This window comes from Watersipora subatra, chromosome 8 (genome assembly GCF_963576615.1).
Source record: "Watersipora subatra chromosome 8, tzWatSuba1.1, whole genome shotgun sequence".
Taxonomy (NCBI): Eukaryota; Metazoa; Bryozoa; class Gymnolaemata; order Cheilostomatida; family Watersiporidae; genus Watersipora; species Watersipora subatra.
This window is the reverse complement of record NC_088715.1, coordinates 37,102,340-37,120,569: the sequence shown is the minus strand read 5'-3', so window position 1 is coordinate 37,120,569 and position 18,230 is coordinate 37,102,340. Positions and strand designations below refer to the sequence as shown.

The following is an 18,230-nucleotide window of genomic DNA, read 5'->3' as shown; positions in this document are numbered from 1 at the left end:
ATTAGTTACATCATTTATTCTATACGCAGTTATATTATTATTTTGTATAATATGCATTATGAATATTATATAAATCATAAAAAATAATCATAGATAAGATAATAGATCAATAGAAAAATCAAAGCAAAAGTTATCGTTTTCTTTTCTTGTAGCAAGAGCAGCACGGTCAAGTTAGTCTTTTTAAGATTATGGCTGTAGTGAACTTCCAGTCTGTTAATAGTGACGATAATCATGAAAATCAACTGAATGCTGCAGTAGATACACAGTAGAAAAATGATGAAGGAACAAAAAGTCCCATTCCTATTTCGTATTCTAAACAAACTGCAATCGCGGATATCGCATATAGACTATACACGCGCCGTTCGTTGAACAGATGATCTTCGGAGCATATCCGTGGAGATCGAGTTAAAATTTGAAGCACAATAGTCAAAATCTGCTCTTCTGCTTTAAAAAATCATGGCGAGGGGTTGTGGGCAAATGCCTTTACCACACAATGTTTGGATGATTTTCCTGAGAAACCAGAGCTAGTATGTAAATTATTTACTATCGCGAGAAGCGTTTCACATCTCGTAGCCAAAACAATCATTATAAGTAACGGCGGTAAGGGTGCGCAACTCCGGCACATGACCATTAAGTCGATTTTATACGTCATAGTTTTCGGGATTTTCGAAGGGTTTTCCTCTGATTCTTTATTAGGTAGACCTGTGTTTGGCTGTCTATATCTCAGCTTCTAGGGAGTCAATCTCCTTGATTCTTTTTTTAGAACATCAGTCAACACCTCAAGATAAGTAATAAAGCATAATAATATTATGCTTTCTCTATTCTTTAAGAACGCATTTCATGAAAAAATAATGTGCACATTTCACCAGTCTATAGCATTGGCGAACTGCCGAAGGTTTCTGTAATTAACGTAGAAGTACTTTAATCATTTCTTTTTTGCCGATTTTAAAGTAACTGACATTTTGGAAACTTTTGAGTACTTTGGTATTCTAACTGATGTCCAAAGCAGTGAAAGTGAAGAAAATGACAATGATATTTTTTTCTAACTATTCTCATGAGATTATTACAATATTTAATTATAAGTTTGGATGACTATTCAAGTGTTATAGTCACACTAACAACATCGATGATGGGCAATATGTTACTGTTATTATTTTTTCTAAATAGTTTTGTTAAATAGATTTTCTAAAAATCTATATAAATATCACAACTTCTTAATATTGTTAGCTATGACGTTTTGAAATGTGAACAAAGTTGTGCATTGGTTTTTTATTATTACTGTATTACTATATTAATAATATTGGTTATTCTAATAATATCAGTGCATTTTACTTCTAATATTGCATTTCTCCTATTGCAGGGGAAGAGATGTGAATGTATAATCTTTTCCTTTCATTATTGTTGTTTGTCATGACCAAACACTTTTTTAAATAGATTTTCTAAAAATCTATATAAATATCACAACTTCTTGCTATGACGTTTTTAAATGTAAACAAAATTGTGCATTAGTTTTCTATCATTACTATATTAATAATATTGGTTATTCTAATAATATCAGTGCATTTTACTTCCAATATTGGCCAATATTGCATTTCTCCTATTGCAGAAGGGAGAGATATAAACATATAATCTGTTCCTTTCATTATTGCTATTTGTTGTATATTATAACACCCATACCCAGTACATTACAGCTACCATTGCAGTTATCCTATTGCACTGCAGTGCCATTTGACTGCTAATATTGCATTTCTCAACCATCAGTACCCTTTTTTCCAATATCACTTTGGTTGTGTGCTGTATGACAAGGGAATTTCTAGTTATTTAACATATAACAACAGTTACCATTCCAACTTTTGAGCTTCATATCATGAGAAAAGTGTTTTATGCAGTTTAAATAAATGAAGAGAAAAAAGAAAGACTGTAAAGGGTTTTAAACTCAGTCAAACAACAGTAACTTTCAAACTTCATATCATGAGGAAAATGTTTTATCAAATAAATTGAGAAACAAAATAAAACTATAAAAGTGTTTAAATGTGTATGCGAAATAATTAGCAAGTGATAGCTAAATTAAGTCTGTTTTCCTACGATTACAACAAGAGATGATTTGGTAATGATACAATAAACACGAACTAAGAAAACAAAATAAAAATCCTGAATATGTTGAATTAATAATAACAATTCTTGCATAAAAGTGTGTGTATAAAAAAGGTTACTGTTCCAGCAGAAGCTTTAAATGTATGTTCCAGAGAATGTAGAGGCTATTCCTACTTGAGATAATACAATTGTCTATGTAAAAAATATTGGCCTTGACCGATTTAGCAATTGAACCTTACGAAAAACTGAAAATAAAAGTTCATGACAATCCGAAAAAGCATCGTGTTTCATAGAGTTCATAGAATTTCAATTAATACGTCATTTAGCGTGTGAAATCAGAAAAAGGGTGTATACAGTATGTAAGAGCTATGAGTCGTAAAAGCCTTTGTAGACTTGCGGTTAGACAATTGGATTACATACCTGCGGTTGCAATCTTCTTGACTTCAAATCCAGCATAATGCACGATTTTAATTCCAAGATTTTAACAGCTATAGTCGGACATACTGAAGGTCAGAAGAACAGACACACAAACTCTGAGATTTCTTTATATAGATAAGTTAATAATTAGATATAAGTTTAATACTTTGCTGGAGCACAGGACCACCAACTTGTTTTATTAGCGCATTTTTATATCCATTTAAGCTAGTATGTACTTTGACTTGTTGCTTTAATTTCTGTACCAATAGTAATTTTCTCATTAGTAATAATGAAAGGAGAATCGTAGGGGAGGGATAGAAAGTTGTGGAGAAAAGGAGGAGGAAAAGGGTGATGAAAGAAGGGATAATGAAAGGAGGAAAGGGGAGGAGAGCAAGAGGATGTAGGAATGAGGAGGGGGAATGGAGGGAGAAGGATATGTTAGTCAAATATCTATGTGCACGCATAAGATAATGATTGGTCTCTTTGAGTGCAATTTCAAATGAAGTAGCAAGTAAAAAAGTAGAACAAAGAACTCGACTACCATTATAATGCCTTGTGAATTTTGCTACACACTTCAAGAGGTCATAACTGGATAATATTAACTTTTTTGCTGCTACCGCAAGCCGATGTATCGCCTTTCGCGGTAGTATAAGTACTGACCATAAGCCGATGTATCGACTTATCGATGGGGTTTCACTTTTCTTTTCATTACGAATTCTACACATTAGCTAAACTAATCAAATTTGGTCTTCAACGAGACAACATTGTTGTCAATTACGTGCAACCAATAAAAATTTTTTTGATTCAATGATTTCATTTCTAATTATTTTTTAACACGGCAAAACCAGTTCATGATCGACGTTGCAATAAGAAACACACCGCATTCCTTCAACGCAAAGGAAACGTCTGAAAAATTGCGAGAGTCAGACTCACTAAACAATTTGTACATATCTTGTAGAGAATTCTTTTCTGAATAAGATGCATTTAACAGTGAAACGATATCTGTTTTTATTCTCGAGATATCACTTAAATATGAGAGGTATATCGGCTTTTCGAAAATCCGTTTGAATTAATTTTGGCAGAATAATCGTTCGGTCAGAATTGAATGCGGTAGCGAAAGAATAACAAATTGAATAGAATGGCTATAAAAATATTCAATATATATATGATATATATTTATCCCACAACCAAACACGAGCGGAACGATTGTTTGAGAGTTTTATGATAAATTCATGTGCACACAACTCACGAAAATTATTCATCAACAACCTCGCAAACCCTTGTACCGAAATCTCATCAACAAATTTAACCACTTTTGTGTAGAGTCGTTCAAGTATAATAACGATACAAAGCACATAAAAACATATTTAAATACGTTACCAAGTCTTTGAAAATTGTCGACATATTCCTAAACCTTACCCAGCTGATCGAATTATACACAAATAGACAGATTAATTTGGCCGAAAATCAATATTAAAACTTGCCAAGCCTTATTTTTTATCAATATTAAGACTGGCAAACGAAATGCCAAGCGACAGAGAATAGAACCATTAAGTCGTGCGCATTTCACGAAAAAATAACATGCACATTTCACCAGTCTGTAGCATTGTCGAATTGCCGAATGTTTTCTGTAATTAACATAGAAGTACTGAAATATAATCGTTTTTTTTTGCCGATTTCAAAGTAACTGACATTTTGGACACTTTTGAGTACTTTGGTATTCTAACTGATGTCCAAAGCAGTGAAAGTAAAGGAAATGACGATGATATTTTTCTAACGATTCTTATGAGATTATTACAATAGTTAATTATAAGTTTGGGTGACTATTGAAGCGTTATAGTCACACTAATAACATCGATGATGGGCAATATCTTACTGTTATTATTTTTTCTAAATGGTTTTGTTAAATAGATTTTCTAAAAATCTACATAAATATCACAACTTCTTGATATTGTTAGCTATGACGTTTTGAAGTGTAAGCAAAATTGTGCATTGGTTTTCTATTGTTACTGTATTACTATATTAATAATATTGATTATTCTAATAATATCAGTGGACTTTACTTCTAATATTGCATTTCTCCTATTGCAGGGGGAGAGATGTGAATGTATAATCTTTTCCTTTCATTATTGCTGTTTGTTGTACATAATAACACCCACACCCAGTACATTACAGCTACCATTGCAGTTATCCTATTGCACTGCAGTGCCATTTGACTGCTAATATTGCATTACTCAACCATCAGTACCCTTTCTTTTTTTCAATATCACTTTGGTCGGGGGCCGTATGACGGGGGAATTTCTAGTATGTATTTATAAAAATATATATACATATATACATGGGCGTATGCCGGGCATTCACCTAGTATACAGTGAAACGTATATACAGTTCCAGTTATCAGAGCACTGTCACAAGTTAATGTATTTATCAGTAGATGCATGTACATATACAAACTATATATAAATCAAAAGCATAGATTGCTTGTGCAAGTTGAAGGGCCTCTCATGTGAAGTTTTTAAAATTTTTATCCAAAAGTATAGATATTTTTCTATCACTTGAGATTTGTTTGTTGTTTGAGGTGATGTGACTGCCAAGACGGTCTCATGTTAAAATTGGCAAAACTTGATCGAAGTTAAAACGCTCAGAAAAAAGACATCTATTTCTTCTAAGCGTTTTAACCAAGATCAATGTTGCCGATTTTACATTAAGTTTATCCGAAGGTTACTACGCCTTTCCTTGCTTTCGAAGGGCCATCCCAAAGCGGATCTTTGGTAAAACTGGATTTTTTGCAAACTTGTAGAAAAGTCTTCTACAAAAATATTTTGTCGACGATGGTAATAACGCGGTTTAAGAACTACTAAAAGTTGATGCTTATCTCTATGGCGTGAAATAAAGTTTTATTCTAAAGCGATAACAACCGTCTCGGTAGCCATCGGGCGAAAAACTGTTCAAGTTAATGATTCTAAGTTCAAGTAATCTAAAGCAATTAATCATTTGGAACATCATGTTTGGAACGGACCAAACAAATCCGTTCAAGTTAACCATGTGTTCGAGCTATCCGAGGGCAAGTTATGCGAGTTTGATTATATATATACATGTATATTATATATATATATATGACTTTTATTACCTGGCAATGCCGGGCATTCTCCTAGTATATATATATATATATATACACATTAGGAAAATGCCCGGCGTTACCAGGTAATAAAAGTCTATAACCCTAAAGAATAATTATTTAGGGATGTATACACTACATAATTATATACTATATATATACATGTATATATTAAACTATTGTAAAACCTCTGAACTTGAGTATAAATGTAAAGCTTATGATCACTCTAGTTCTCTGTTGTTTGAACTTTAAAGCGAAAATATGCTTTCAAGCATGAGGCTATAATCATCATTTAGTTTCCATGTAGCAGCTGCTCTCTTCTCAATAGCATTGTGTTGTTGCACCTATTTGGTTTGTCAGACTCGATACACAGATGGTAGGATGGTACATGTAGTTCGCTCTTTTTAATCATCATAGACTAGCAGTAGGCTTGGCAATGTTCAGGATTTCCTTAATCTGTACTCAAATAGCCCTTAGGTTGATGTTTAGGAGGCTCATTTTCAGAAACCAGACAGAGTTTTAAAACTGAATCTCTTAGCGACATGGCGCAGCGTACATGCAAGCATATGTGTGTGTGTGAAGTTGGCATGAAATCAAAAGTTTGACTTGTTATTTTCATAAACGATGATTAAAGTGGTTCTGTCATGTTAGTAATAATACTCGAGTGTATAGAATGATATACAAGACTCTACAAGTTTATAATTTTTTTGTATATATGTTGTTACGGAAGATAGACTTGATCGCTCTCTATTTTTGTTGATCTCTAGATATGGCTATATGTGATGTAACCAGCATGTCTCCTTCATAATTTGCACCCCACTATCCATACCGATCATAAACGATTTTATAATCCCTTCTGAGTCCTAATTGATCTACCTAATATTCGTTTTTAATAGTATTGATTATAGTGCTAACAGATTATTTCTTATGAAGTTCATAGGTTAACTTTCATATTTGTTGTTGGCTTTTTTATTGGAAAGTTTACTGCAAAGTCTTTTGACTTAGAACCATACTTTTGTGATTCCGGATTTTAGTGACGGTAGGTGGGGTTAACTCAATTGCTATTATTAGTTCATGTATGTAGGCTACTTTATATGCGGTAGTAACCAGTGGAGACGACTTCAATGTCCTACATTATTGTCATACGCTAGCTCCCTTACATGTTAATAAAAACATGTCTATAATATGCAGCTATATGTATGGTGGTAAGGACTTAGCTTGTGCCTCTCGCTCTCACGCATGCGCATACATCTTTACTTCCAAGTTTTTGCTATTGTGTTTTGTAAGCTCACGTGTTTTTATTGTGTGTTTTTATATTATGTATTTGACTATATTCGCAGATTACAGGAGGATCCTCCAGCAGGGGTCAATGGTGCACCAACAGATAACAACATAATGCTCTGGAATGCTGTCATTTTTGGGTAGGTTATTCCATTTTCCTTTCATGCAGCGGTAGTACCTCATGAAGCCCTTATGCTCTAGTGTTTCTGTTAGCTGTTGCCTATCTTAGTAGCTTCTTTCGCGGCTTCTTCAAGGCCTTTCTATAGGCCATAGAGCCACATTTCATTGCAGTTTCGTAAAGCTGGAGGCATCACCACCAGTCTCCAGTAGCCAAACTGAACAATAAGTCTTTAATATTGCAGCTTGCAAATATGAACCATTTGCAAAGATTTCTGGTTAGGGTTTCTAATGCTGCAAGACTACATGCTAACACTGTTTGTATATTAACAATATTAACACATTGTATATTAACAATACTAACACTATTTGTATATTAATAATACTTACACTGTTTGTATATTAACAATACTAGCACTGTTTGTATATTAACAATACTCACACTGTTTGTATATTAACAATACTCACATTGTTTGCATGTTAATAATATTAACACTGTATATTAACAACACTAACACTTTTTGTATGTTAATAATATTAACACTGTATATTAACAATATTAACACTGTTTGTATGTTGACATTACTAACACTGTTTGTATATTAACCAATGAAGATACATAAAAGGGACATTTTTAATCTTCTATTTGTAATCAATATCGCTGCCTCTTATATGACACTTATATGACATTTATATGACACTCATATAAGTTGATAAGTTATTGCTAGCTCTACTGCAAGTGCTAGACTATCCACATCTGTTTTTATGGTTGGCAACTGTTTGTTTCTGACCTATTCCTTATTATTATTGGTAAGTGCTTACAAGCAACAAGGCTAATTGAAAATAGTAGTGAATTTCACGTGGCTCATGTTGTCTCATCCTGTCTCATCCTGTCTCATCCTGTCTCATGTTGTCTCATCCTGTCTCATCCTGTCTCATCCTGGGCATATGATAAGTTTACATAGAATATGTTTTTAAATAACAGGCCACAGGAGACCCCATTCGAAGACGGGACATTTAAACTAACGGTGGAGTTCACAGAAGACTACCCTAATAAACCTCCTCAAGTTAGATTCATATCAAAAATGTTTCATCCAAATGGTAAGCCTATATTTGCTTCAATATTTTCTGATTTGCGCAGCTGTACCATTTGTTTCTCAAGAATTACAGATTTTACAGAGGCTGCATTCATATAGGTTGCATGCATGTGGCTATCGCTGCCCCGTATTTAGTTGCTATCAACCATCAGACATTTTAAAGCTTTTTATCAATATGCATTTCTGCTTACCATTATTTAGTTATTGCTCTGTACATATTCTCTCAAAATTGTATAAGTGATAGGAAATAATTGTTTTAACCAGTGTATTAAAGATCAACCCTCCTCGCCAATGCAATGAGGAGTAAGCAATAAGAATATTTTTAAACCAAATGCCATGAGAATATTTTTAAACATGTCCCTTTTCATTTCACTTGTCAGCTTACCCTAAATTTATCCTATGCATGTGTCATGTCCATAAAACATGCATCAGGAGATGTGTTGTATCTTGTGACCATAAACATGCATCAAGAGATGTGTTGTATCTTGTAACCGTAAAACATGCATCAGGATATGTGTTGTGTCTTGTCACCATAAAACATGCATCAAGAGATGTGTTGTATCTTGTAACCGTAAAACATGCATCAGGATATGTGTTGTATCTTGTCACCATAAAACATGCATCAAGAGATGTGTTGTATCTTGTAACCGTAAAACATGCATCAGGATATGTGTTGTATCTTGTCACCATAAAACATGCATCAGGATATGTGTTGTATCTTGTGACCATAAACATGCATCAAGAGATGTGTTGTATCTTGTAACCGTAAAATATGCATCAGGATATGTGTTGTGTCTTGTCACCATAAAACATGCATCAAGAGATGTGTTGTATCTTGTAACCGTAAAACATGCATCAGGATGTGTTGTATCTTGTCACCATAAAACATGCATCAAGAGATGTGTTGTATCTTGTCACCATAAAACATGCATCAAGAGATGTGTTGTATCTTGTAACCGTAAAACATGCATCAGGATATGTGTTGTATCTTGTCACCATAAAACATGCATCAGGTGATGCTAGTTGGAAACTCCACATAAATTATCAGACTGGAAAGTTTACGTCAAACTGTTGCAATGTTGAAGAAGCGGCCATTTCATTGGAGAGTATTCTCTATACTAATCATTATATTGGCTCCTTTATCTTGATATTTCTAAGGCTGGGCGGTTTTGGGCACCAACAGTACACCGAGGCCGCACCTGTTTGGTCTGATGCCGTACCGCATACCGACATTGAGAGAACAACTCCCAAAACATACGGTTCAGTTTACACACCAACAAATACCGCAAAATGAGACAAAACCGCATGATTTTTTGGGAGTTGTGTTCTACCTACCATTGCTACGCAGCACTCGCCAGCTCTACTGGAGTACAGGGTCCCTTGTACAAGGAATGGCATTTGGATTGCACAATCCGCCTGTTGGTTCATTCAACCACTCTTAATTTTAAAGTTGGATATTGTGTATTCTTTATTTTAGGCAAGCGTGTAGAAAGCGAGCATAGAATACAGAATCACAGACACACATAAAATCATGTACCATGTTTGTTGAGAAAAACCCAGCTCTTCAGCAATGGACGACAATTTATTCTATATATGTAATTACAAATACCGTATATAAGACAACATTCAGCTTGGCAGCGTTGACTGCAATCCTAAATACATCTACAAATAAATTGCGTGCTTGTTAATAACTAACATGGAAGAAGTAAGCAGCATGGTTTCTACATCTAATGTAGTGTATCAAAGCATTGCCAAACATCGGATATCCATGATGTCGGTGTTAAAACTTCCAAATCTGCATCTTCGGTAGATTTCAATGATGATGATGTCGGTGATAAAAACCCCAAATCAGCATCCTCGGTGTCTTCACCTACCAATGATGACAAAAATCAATTAGAGTACGAACTACAAACTAAACAGAAACATAATTCAAACATAGTTCAAATTGAGTTAAGGCTATATATTACACTCAAGCATGTTCAAATTGAGTTAATGCTCTATATATGACACCCAAGCATGTTCAAGTTGAGTTAATGCTCTATATATGACACCCAAGCATGTTCAAATTGAGTTTAGTCTCTATATGACACCCAAGCATGTTCAAGTTGAGTTTAGTCTATATATGACACCCAAGCATGTTCAAGTTGAGTTAATGCTCTATATATGACACCCAAGCATGTTCAAGTTGAGTTAATGCTCTATATATGACACCCAAGCATGTTCAAGTTGAGTTTAGTCTCTATATGACACCCAAGCATGTTCAAGTTGAGTTTAGTCTCTATATATGACACCCAAGCATGTTCAAATTGAGTTAATGCTCTATATATGACACCCAAGCATGTTCAAATTGAGTTAATGCTCTATATATGACACCCAAGCATGTTCAAGTTGAGTTTAGTCTCTATATTACACTCAAGCATGTTCAAATTGAGTTAATGCTCTATATATGACACCCAAGCTTGTTCAAATTGAGTTAATGCTCTATATATGACACTCAAGCATGCTCAAGTTGAGTTAGGCTCTATATATGACACCCAAGCATGTTCAAATTGAGTTAATGCTCTATATATGACACCCAAGCATGTTCAAATTGAGTTAATGCTCTATATATGACACCCAAGCATGTTCAAGTTGAGTTTAGTCTCTATATTACACTCAAGCATGTTCAAATTGAGTTAATGCTCTATATATGACACCCAAGCTTGTTCAAATTGAGTTAATGCTCTATATATGACACTCAAGCATGTTCAAGTTGAGTTAGGCTCTATATATGACACCCAAGCGTGTTCAAGTTGAGTTAGGCTCTATATATGACACCCAAGCATGTTCAAATTGAGTTAGGCTCTATATATGACACCCAAGCATGTTCAAATTGAGTTAATGCTCTATATAAGACACCCAAGCATGTTCAAATTGAGTTAATGCTCTATATATGACACTCAAGCATGTTCAAGTTGAGTTAGGCTCTATATATGACGCCCAAGCGTGTTCAAGTTGAGTTAGGCTCTATATATGACACCCAAGCATGTTCAAATTGAGTTAGGCTCTATATATGACACCCAAGCATGTTCAAATTGAGTTAATGCTCTATATATGACACCCAAGCATGTTCAAATTGAGTTAATGCTCTATATATGACACCCAAGCATGTTCAAATTGAGTTAGGCTCTATATATGACACCCAAGCATGTTCAAGTTGAGTTAGGCTCTATATATGACACCCAAGCTTGTTCAAGTTGAGTTAATGCTCTATATATGACACCCAAGCATGTTCAAATTGAGTTGAGGCTATATATACTAGGTATATATGCTATATATGCCTCGCAATCAATCGCTTCGCAATCAATCGCTTCGCACTCGCAATCAATCGCCTTGCAATCAATCGGCCTGTGCGCTTCGCAATCAATCGCCTTGCACTCGCCTCGCTATCAATCGCCTCGCTATCAATCGCCTCGCACTCGCCTTGCAATCAATCACCTCGCACTCGCTTTGCAATCAATCACCTCGCACTCGCAACCAATCGCCTCGCAATCAATCGCCTAGCACTCAATCGCCTAGCACTCAATCGCCTAGCACTCAATCGCCTCTCACTTGCCAACTCATTCATCCGGAAAGCCGCGCCTGGAGACTCTCGTTGTACTCGGGGTGAAAAAGGCCTCCCGCGCATCCCCAAGTGACGCCACGGCCCCAAGCCTAGCTGTGCTACCCGGCGTTGCCCGGATAGTAAAAAAGTCTTTGCTCACAAAATTGATTTGTATTTAACATATACCAACATTTGCCATTCTAACTTTCAAACTACATATCATGAAAGAAGTGTTTTGTGTAGTTAAAATAAATTAAGACAGAAAATGAAACAACTGTAAAAGCTTTCAAACTTTCTCAAACAACTACAACTTTCAAACTTCATATCATGAGGAAAAGGTTTTGTGCAGGACAACTGATTTAGAAATAAATAAAACAACTGTAAAGGTTTTCAAACCAATGTAAATTTAAAATTTCATAACTTTCAGCGACCTATATCTTTTGATAACGTATAGTGGAACCTCAGTTCTCGAACATAATCAGTTCCAGAAGTTCGAGATCCGAAACATTTTTTCCCATTAAAATAAAATAATGTAAATTTTAATCCGCTTCAAGGCGAGAAAACAACTTCGTAAAGTATTTTTTCAATATTTTACACCATAAGCTGTATTTTTACCCGGGTAATAAAAAAGTCTGCACAGAAAATCTATTTGTATTTAACATATATAACAACATTTGCTATTCTAACATTCAAACTATATAGGTAACATGAGAAAACATGATAGGTAACATGAGAAAACATGATAGATAACATGAGAAAACATGATAGGTAACATGAGAAAACATGATAGGTAACATGAGAAAACATGATAGGTAACATGAGAAAACATGATAGGTAACATGAGAAAACATGATAGGTAACCTATCATGAGAAAAGTGTTTTGTGTAGTTGAAATAATTTAAGAGAAAATAAAAACAACTGTAAAGTTTATCAAACTTTGTCAAACAACTGTAACTTTCAAACTTCATATCATGAGGAAAAGATTTTCTGCCAGTCTAATAAATTAAAAAAATAAAACAATTGTAAAAGGGATTAGATGTAAATTTCAAATAATTAGCAAGTAATAGCTAAATTAAGTCACTTTTGCAACAATTACAATAAAAGATGATATGGTAATGATACAATTAATACAAACTAAAAGAAAACAAAATAAAATTCGTGATTATGTTGAATTAATAACAACAATTCTTGCATAGAAGTGTGTGGGTATTAAAAGGTTACTGTCCCACCAGAAACTATCCATCAATTCTATGAATACGACGATACTAAAAATATGACAGAACATCATAGTATTTTGTAGTTGAAATTTTATTAAAACAATGTCTGCCAAAAATGGTTGAATAAAAGAATAATATTAATAATAAAGATTGGAAACCAATCAAGTAATAATAACAGTGATAGGAAAATGAATGTTTAAACTTCAAACAGGATACTCAATTTATGTTTAAAAGAATGCAAGTTGAAATAATAACAATGATGAAACAAACTTTAAAAAACTTATTATAAATTCAAGTCATAAGAAGTTTATAAATGTAATAAGAGAATTTAAATTTATATATCTTCTATATATACACATATTTCTCAAAGTATGTAAATATAAGAGAGTGGAGAATAACTGATACTTGCAATCTTACACGATAAATCTTACAGTAATCTTACAAATATTTATGTAAAATGTTAAATTAATTACGAAAAACTAATTGGTTAAGTTTAAAAAAAAAGATGTGTAAGCTAATACATCTAGCTGTACAACCCAGCGTTGCCCGGGCAATAAAAAACTGAACAGAAAATTGATTTGTATTTAACATACATTATAACAACATTTGCCATTTTACCTAAAACAACTGTAAAGGTTTTCAAACTTACTTTGTCAAACAACTTTTAAACTTCATATCATGAGAAAAATGTTTCGTGCAGGTCAAAGAAATTTTTTAAATAAAATGACTACAAAGAGGTTTAGATCTAACAGTGAAATAATTAGCAAGTAATACTGTAATAAGTAATACTATAAGTAATACTGCAAGTAATAATGTAGCTAAATTGAGTCTGTTTTGCTACGATTACAATATGAGATGATTCGGTAATGATACAATTAATACGAACTGAGAAAACAAAATAAAATTTGTGAATACCCTACAGGATGAATTTATTCGCGGAGTTATATTTCGCGAAAATTGTATTTTCATGCATATTCGCGGATGAATTTATTCGCGGCTGAAAACTGCCACTCTCTAGGAAAAGTTAACTCTATTGCGGCTAGTAATAGAGTTATTCCTACGCATGTGCACAACGCACACCGCGCGTTCCGGTTTATATTTAGCTTACAACTGCGAGGCGATCATGCTAAGCTACGGTAAACAATTTTTGCTGCGTCCTGAGGTTTTCACGAATATTCATTGTTTGGAGGCCTTTGATAAGCCAACAACTTGTGGTAAGTAATGAGTTTTTTTAAAACCATTTACTAAATTAATAATTGAATTTTACTTTAGTAAAACGCAATATTTATTTTTTCCATCCCTACCGCTTTGTTATTCGTTTTAGTGTGAGAAAGAGCCCAATAATCTACACGGACCATTGGCAGTAAAGCTAATAAACGCAGACTGCGCAACAGTTGGTCATCTACCCGTGAAATAAGTATAGTAAACAGCTTTTTCATCATATCCGGAGGTACAATGACTGCAAGGGTGGTGGATGTTATTCCTAGAAGATCACCAATCATTCAGGGATGTACTGAAATTGAAGTGACCGCAGCTGCTAACGAGGAGAATATATCTGTTTTAAAAATGGAACAAGAACGCCTTTACGATCACAAACTGTTGGCCAACCAGCAGAACGTTGCAATAGTAAGCCATGAGGAGAGTTCTGATGATAACTTCCTTACTAGTCATGTAGTAGCGAGAGAATTGCCTTTAACATCTACCCAGGACAGTGACAGCGACAGAGCTGCTATTACCCAAATAACTAGTTAGAGAGCACCATTACACGCTAGTATTCACTTATCAAGAGTACTAGTTCAATTTTATTGCTAGACAACCGCCATATAGACTAAACTGTTTATATTTACTCCATTCATCGTTTGTAAAATTTTATTTGTATTTGAAATATTATATTTGTACACTCAAGTTTGTAATAAATTATAATATATCTATACATGAAATAAAATATATGATTTAATCATGTTTGCTGCAGCGATATCAAGGAGTTGTTGTCGATGAAGGGGTCTAGGTTGACTGGTTGCTTCTCTGCCAATATTGCTGCCTTGATGAATATTACTACTTGTCTCTAGTTTTCGTAATCGGAGTAGGTTGTTTCATTCTCAATCTGCAGTAAACACAAAAAAGAAAAAAATATTAACGAGTGTTAATGAAGTACAAAAACAATAGCTGAAGTATTTAATGGAAGCGATCAGTTTTTAAACAAAAGAATTAACTAATGCAATTAGTTATGGAAAAACGTATCCGCACTGCAAATCAAATACATACCATAATTTCCAGATCATGATCGTCCTCAACTTCGGCAAAAGAGATTGATAGGAGTTGATTTCAATGTAAAAAGACTATGAGAGCTTTTTTGCGATGATGAAGCCATGCCGAATAACTTGTGAAAACCTTGAATACTTTTGTAAAGTTTGATGCAATGACAATAAAACTCGAAGCCCAGCGATGATTATAAAGAAGTTTTGGAACTCGGCTACGTTTAGTACTTCTGTCGAGTGCCTATTTTTGCGATGACGCCATTCTGCATATCTTGTGACAACCTTGAATAATTTTGTAAAGAAATGTGATGGATTGGCAATGGTGTTAGCTCAAAGCCCAGGCAATGATTTTAAAAATGTTTTGGAACTCAACTACGTTTAGTATTTATATTAAAAACTAGCCTAGCAACTAGTTTTCAATTTGATGCAGTAGTTATTCTCTCTTGTGATTAAAAATAGAACTAATTATTCACGGAATTTAATAATTCACGGAATTGACTGTTCGCGAAATCGCGAATTTTTATGACCAACGAATATTTTCATCCTGTAGGGTATGTTGAATTAATAATAACAATTCTTGCATAGAAGTGTGTGTATAAAAAAAGTTACAGTTCCACCAACAGCTATCCATAAAAACTCTGAATACGATGATACTGGTACGACGATATGTTATGTAAAAATAAAATATTGTAGTGTCTTTGTCTGATCGAAGGTGAGAAAATCTAGATGCTATTCCAACTCGAGATAATACGATTGTCTGCGTGAAAAGTAGTGACCTTAACAGCGATTTAGCAATTGAACCTTAAGAAAAGCCAGAAATAGAGGTTCACAAAAATGGCTTCGTGTTTCATAGAGTTAATAAAATTTAATCGCCAAATTCTAATATCGAGAGAGTCTATTGTCGATATCGTTTTGCCGAAAACAAATTAGCCCTAATACGTCAAGGACAAAAAGCATCGCATGTCATGAAGCTAAAAGAAAGCCATAGGGTTGTAATTATTATGTCATTGTGTGAAAACGGCAAACGATGAATACCCTAGGACACATATGTATTCGCGTCATTTAACTTTCGCATTTTCGCGGAGTCATCCTTTCGCGAAATTTCCATGAGCGAAACTAAACTATCATAACGAACGAGCGAAAACGCGAACTTAAATAGCTTTGTTCATTGATATCCACAATAAAATCATCATATTAGAAATGCAGGTAACCTTTGTGTGTTTTTGGGCTCATTGGGCAATTTCTGCTAAACTGATTATAGCTAATACGGCGATTGACCAGCGTGGCAAAGCAAATTGAGATAACAAGTTATTTTGAAAAAGCAGGCCTGTATTCCCTGGTTGCAAATTGGGGCGGCTAATGTTAGGTGACTAGTTATGAGCAGCTGGGGGTTTGGAGGGGCGGTATCAGCCCCCTCAACAGGTTTCTTTCATGTAGGGCCTCAACCGGGCATCTCACGTAAAGTTTTAAAAGATTTTATCAGTATAAACATTTTTTCTATTATTTGAGATTTGTTTGTTTTAGCTGATGTGACTGCCAGGACGTTTTCAGATTAAAATAGGCTAAACTTGACCGCAGTTGAAACGCTCAGAAAAAAGACATCTTTTTTCTGAGCGTTTCAACTGCGGTCAGAACTATTAAAGTTAACCCAAGAACTTTAAAAGTTAACGTTTATCTCTGTGGCTTGGAATAAAGTGATATTCTACAGCGATAAAAACCGTTCCCCTAGCCGTTGGGCAAATAACTGTTCGAGTTAATGATGTTGAGGCCTAGTTATCTAAAGCAGTTTATCATTGCGTGGGAATGGACCAAACAAATCCGTTTGAGTTAACCAAGTGATCGTGATAAAAATTTATATTTTATCTGAGGACGAGTTCTCCGAGTTTGATGATGATATTAGTTTAGTCACTGAATTTGTAACTGATGAGGATGAAAGCCTGGTAGGGAAGGTCATAAAATTGAATAATAATTATTGTAGCGATGAATTTTATTACCAACCAAAAACAATAATAACCTTGAGCCATGGCCACCGCATGCTATAAATACTTGAGATCTAATATTGGTGCCACATCAGTCACGGCGGCAAGGACCTAGACGTCATTAATAGTCCAAGAAACAAGTAGCAGCAAGCGATCAAGTAGCATTGTCGATCTCGCTCACACATTTCTACCCACGGTTCACAAATACAAACTAGTCCCAAATTGAAAATTTTTTTGCTAGTGAACTGGACCTGAGGAATCTAATTATGTTTGTTCTACTGCATTTATTTTCACTTCACTATATTTTCACACTCATCAGATCCGCGAAATTAAGTTGCAGCGAAATTTTACTCTGTATGCTACTCACGAAACTAAATACTAGCGAAATATAAGTGTCCTAGGGTAGGTATGTGTAATAGAGGCGTGTACTAACCGGAGATGCGCCCTAGATATCTAGTAGCGGCTAATAGTCCGAAAAGTACGGTACTCTATAAGGCGGACACACAATCATGCAAACAGACTATGATTGCTGTTTATATAGTAGATATATATATATATATATATATATATATATATGGGACTCAAAGTTGAAGATAGATGTGTCTCCAGTCTCCTATTTTCCTCTGCAGCATAACGCTGCTGACGCCTGTCAGCTTTAACCATAGGCTGTCTGCTCTAATTTGTTACCAGCTGATGCTCAAAAAACTCAGAGTCACATTCGCTCGAATTTGAAGCATTTTTTTGAATTCTGTAGTTTGTCAATAAAACGAGTCTAAGCAACGTGTGCGATCTAATAGTTCAGTAGATTCCCTAATCTTTGAGATGACAGACAGCGTGGTTTACAAGCGATAAGATTTATTATGACCTATATAAAAATTTTGTGCTGATGATTGGCTAAAGAAGAGATCCTATATTTATCATTCACGGACTTTTCATATACGTTCACTATACGCATCACGAATAAAGCACCCGCTTGAATCTGAACATTTCAAAAAATGATTTCATTCAAACGCTTATATCTCCGGACAGGGTTGATCTACAAAGAAAAAACTGACATCAAATTGTAACT

The 18,230-nt window shown here is 34.5% G+C and overlaps 1 protein-coding gene across 1 annotated transcript in view; it reads left to right on the top strand.

The window, feature by feature from the left end:
• The window catches only part of LOC137402218 (ubiquitin-conjugating enzyme E2 A), a 34,721-nt gene that overhangs the window by 13,056 nt on the left and 3,435 nt on the right, over nucleotides 1-18,230 (top strand). The window contains exons 2-3 of the mRNA XM_068088717.1: nucleotides 6,970-7,050; nucleotides 8,013-8,128. Of these exons, the coding sequence (XP_067944818.1) occupies nucleotides 6,970-7,050; nucleotides 8,013-8,128 (197 nt within the window). The remainder of the gene's footprint in view (nucleotides 1-6,969; nucleotides 7,051-8,012; nucleotides 8,129-18,230) is intronic.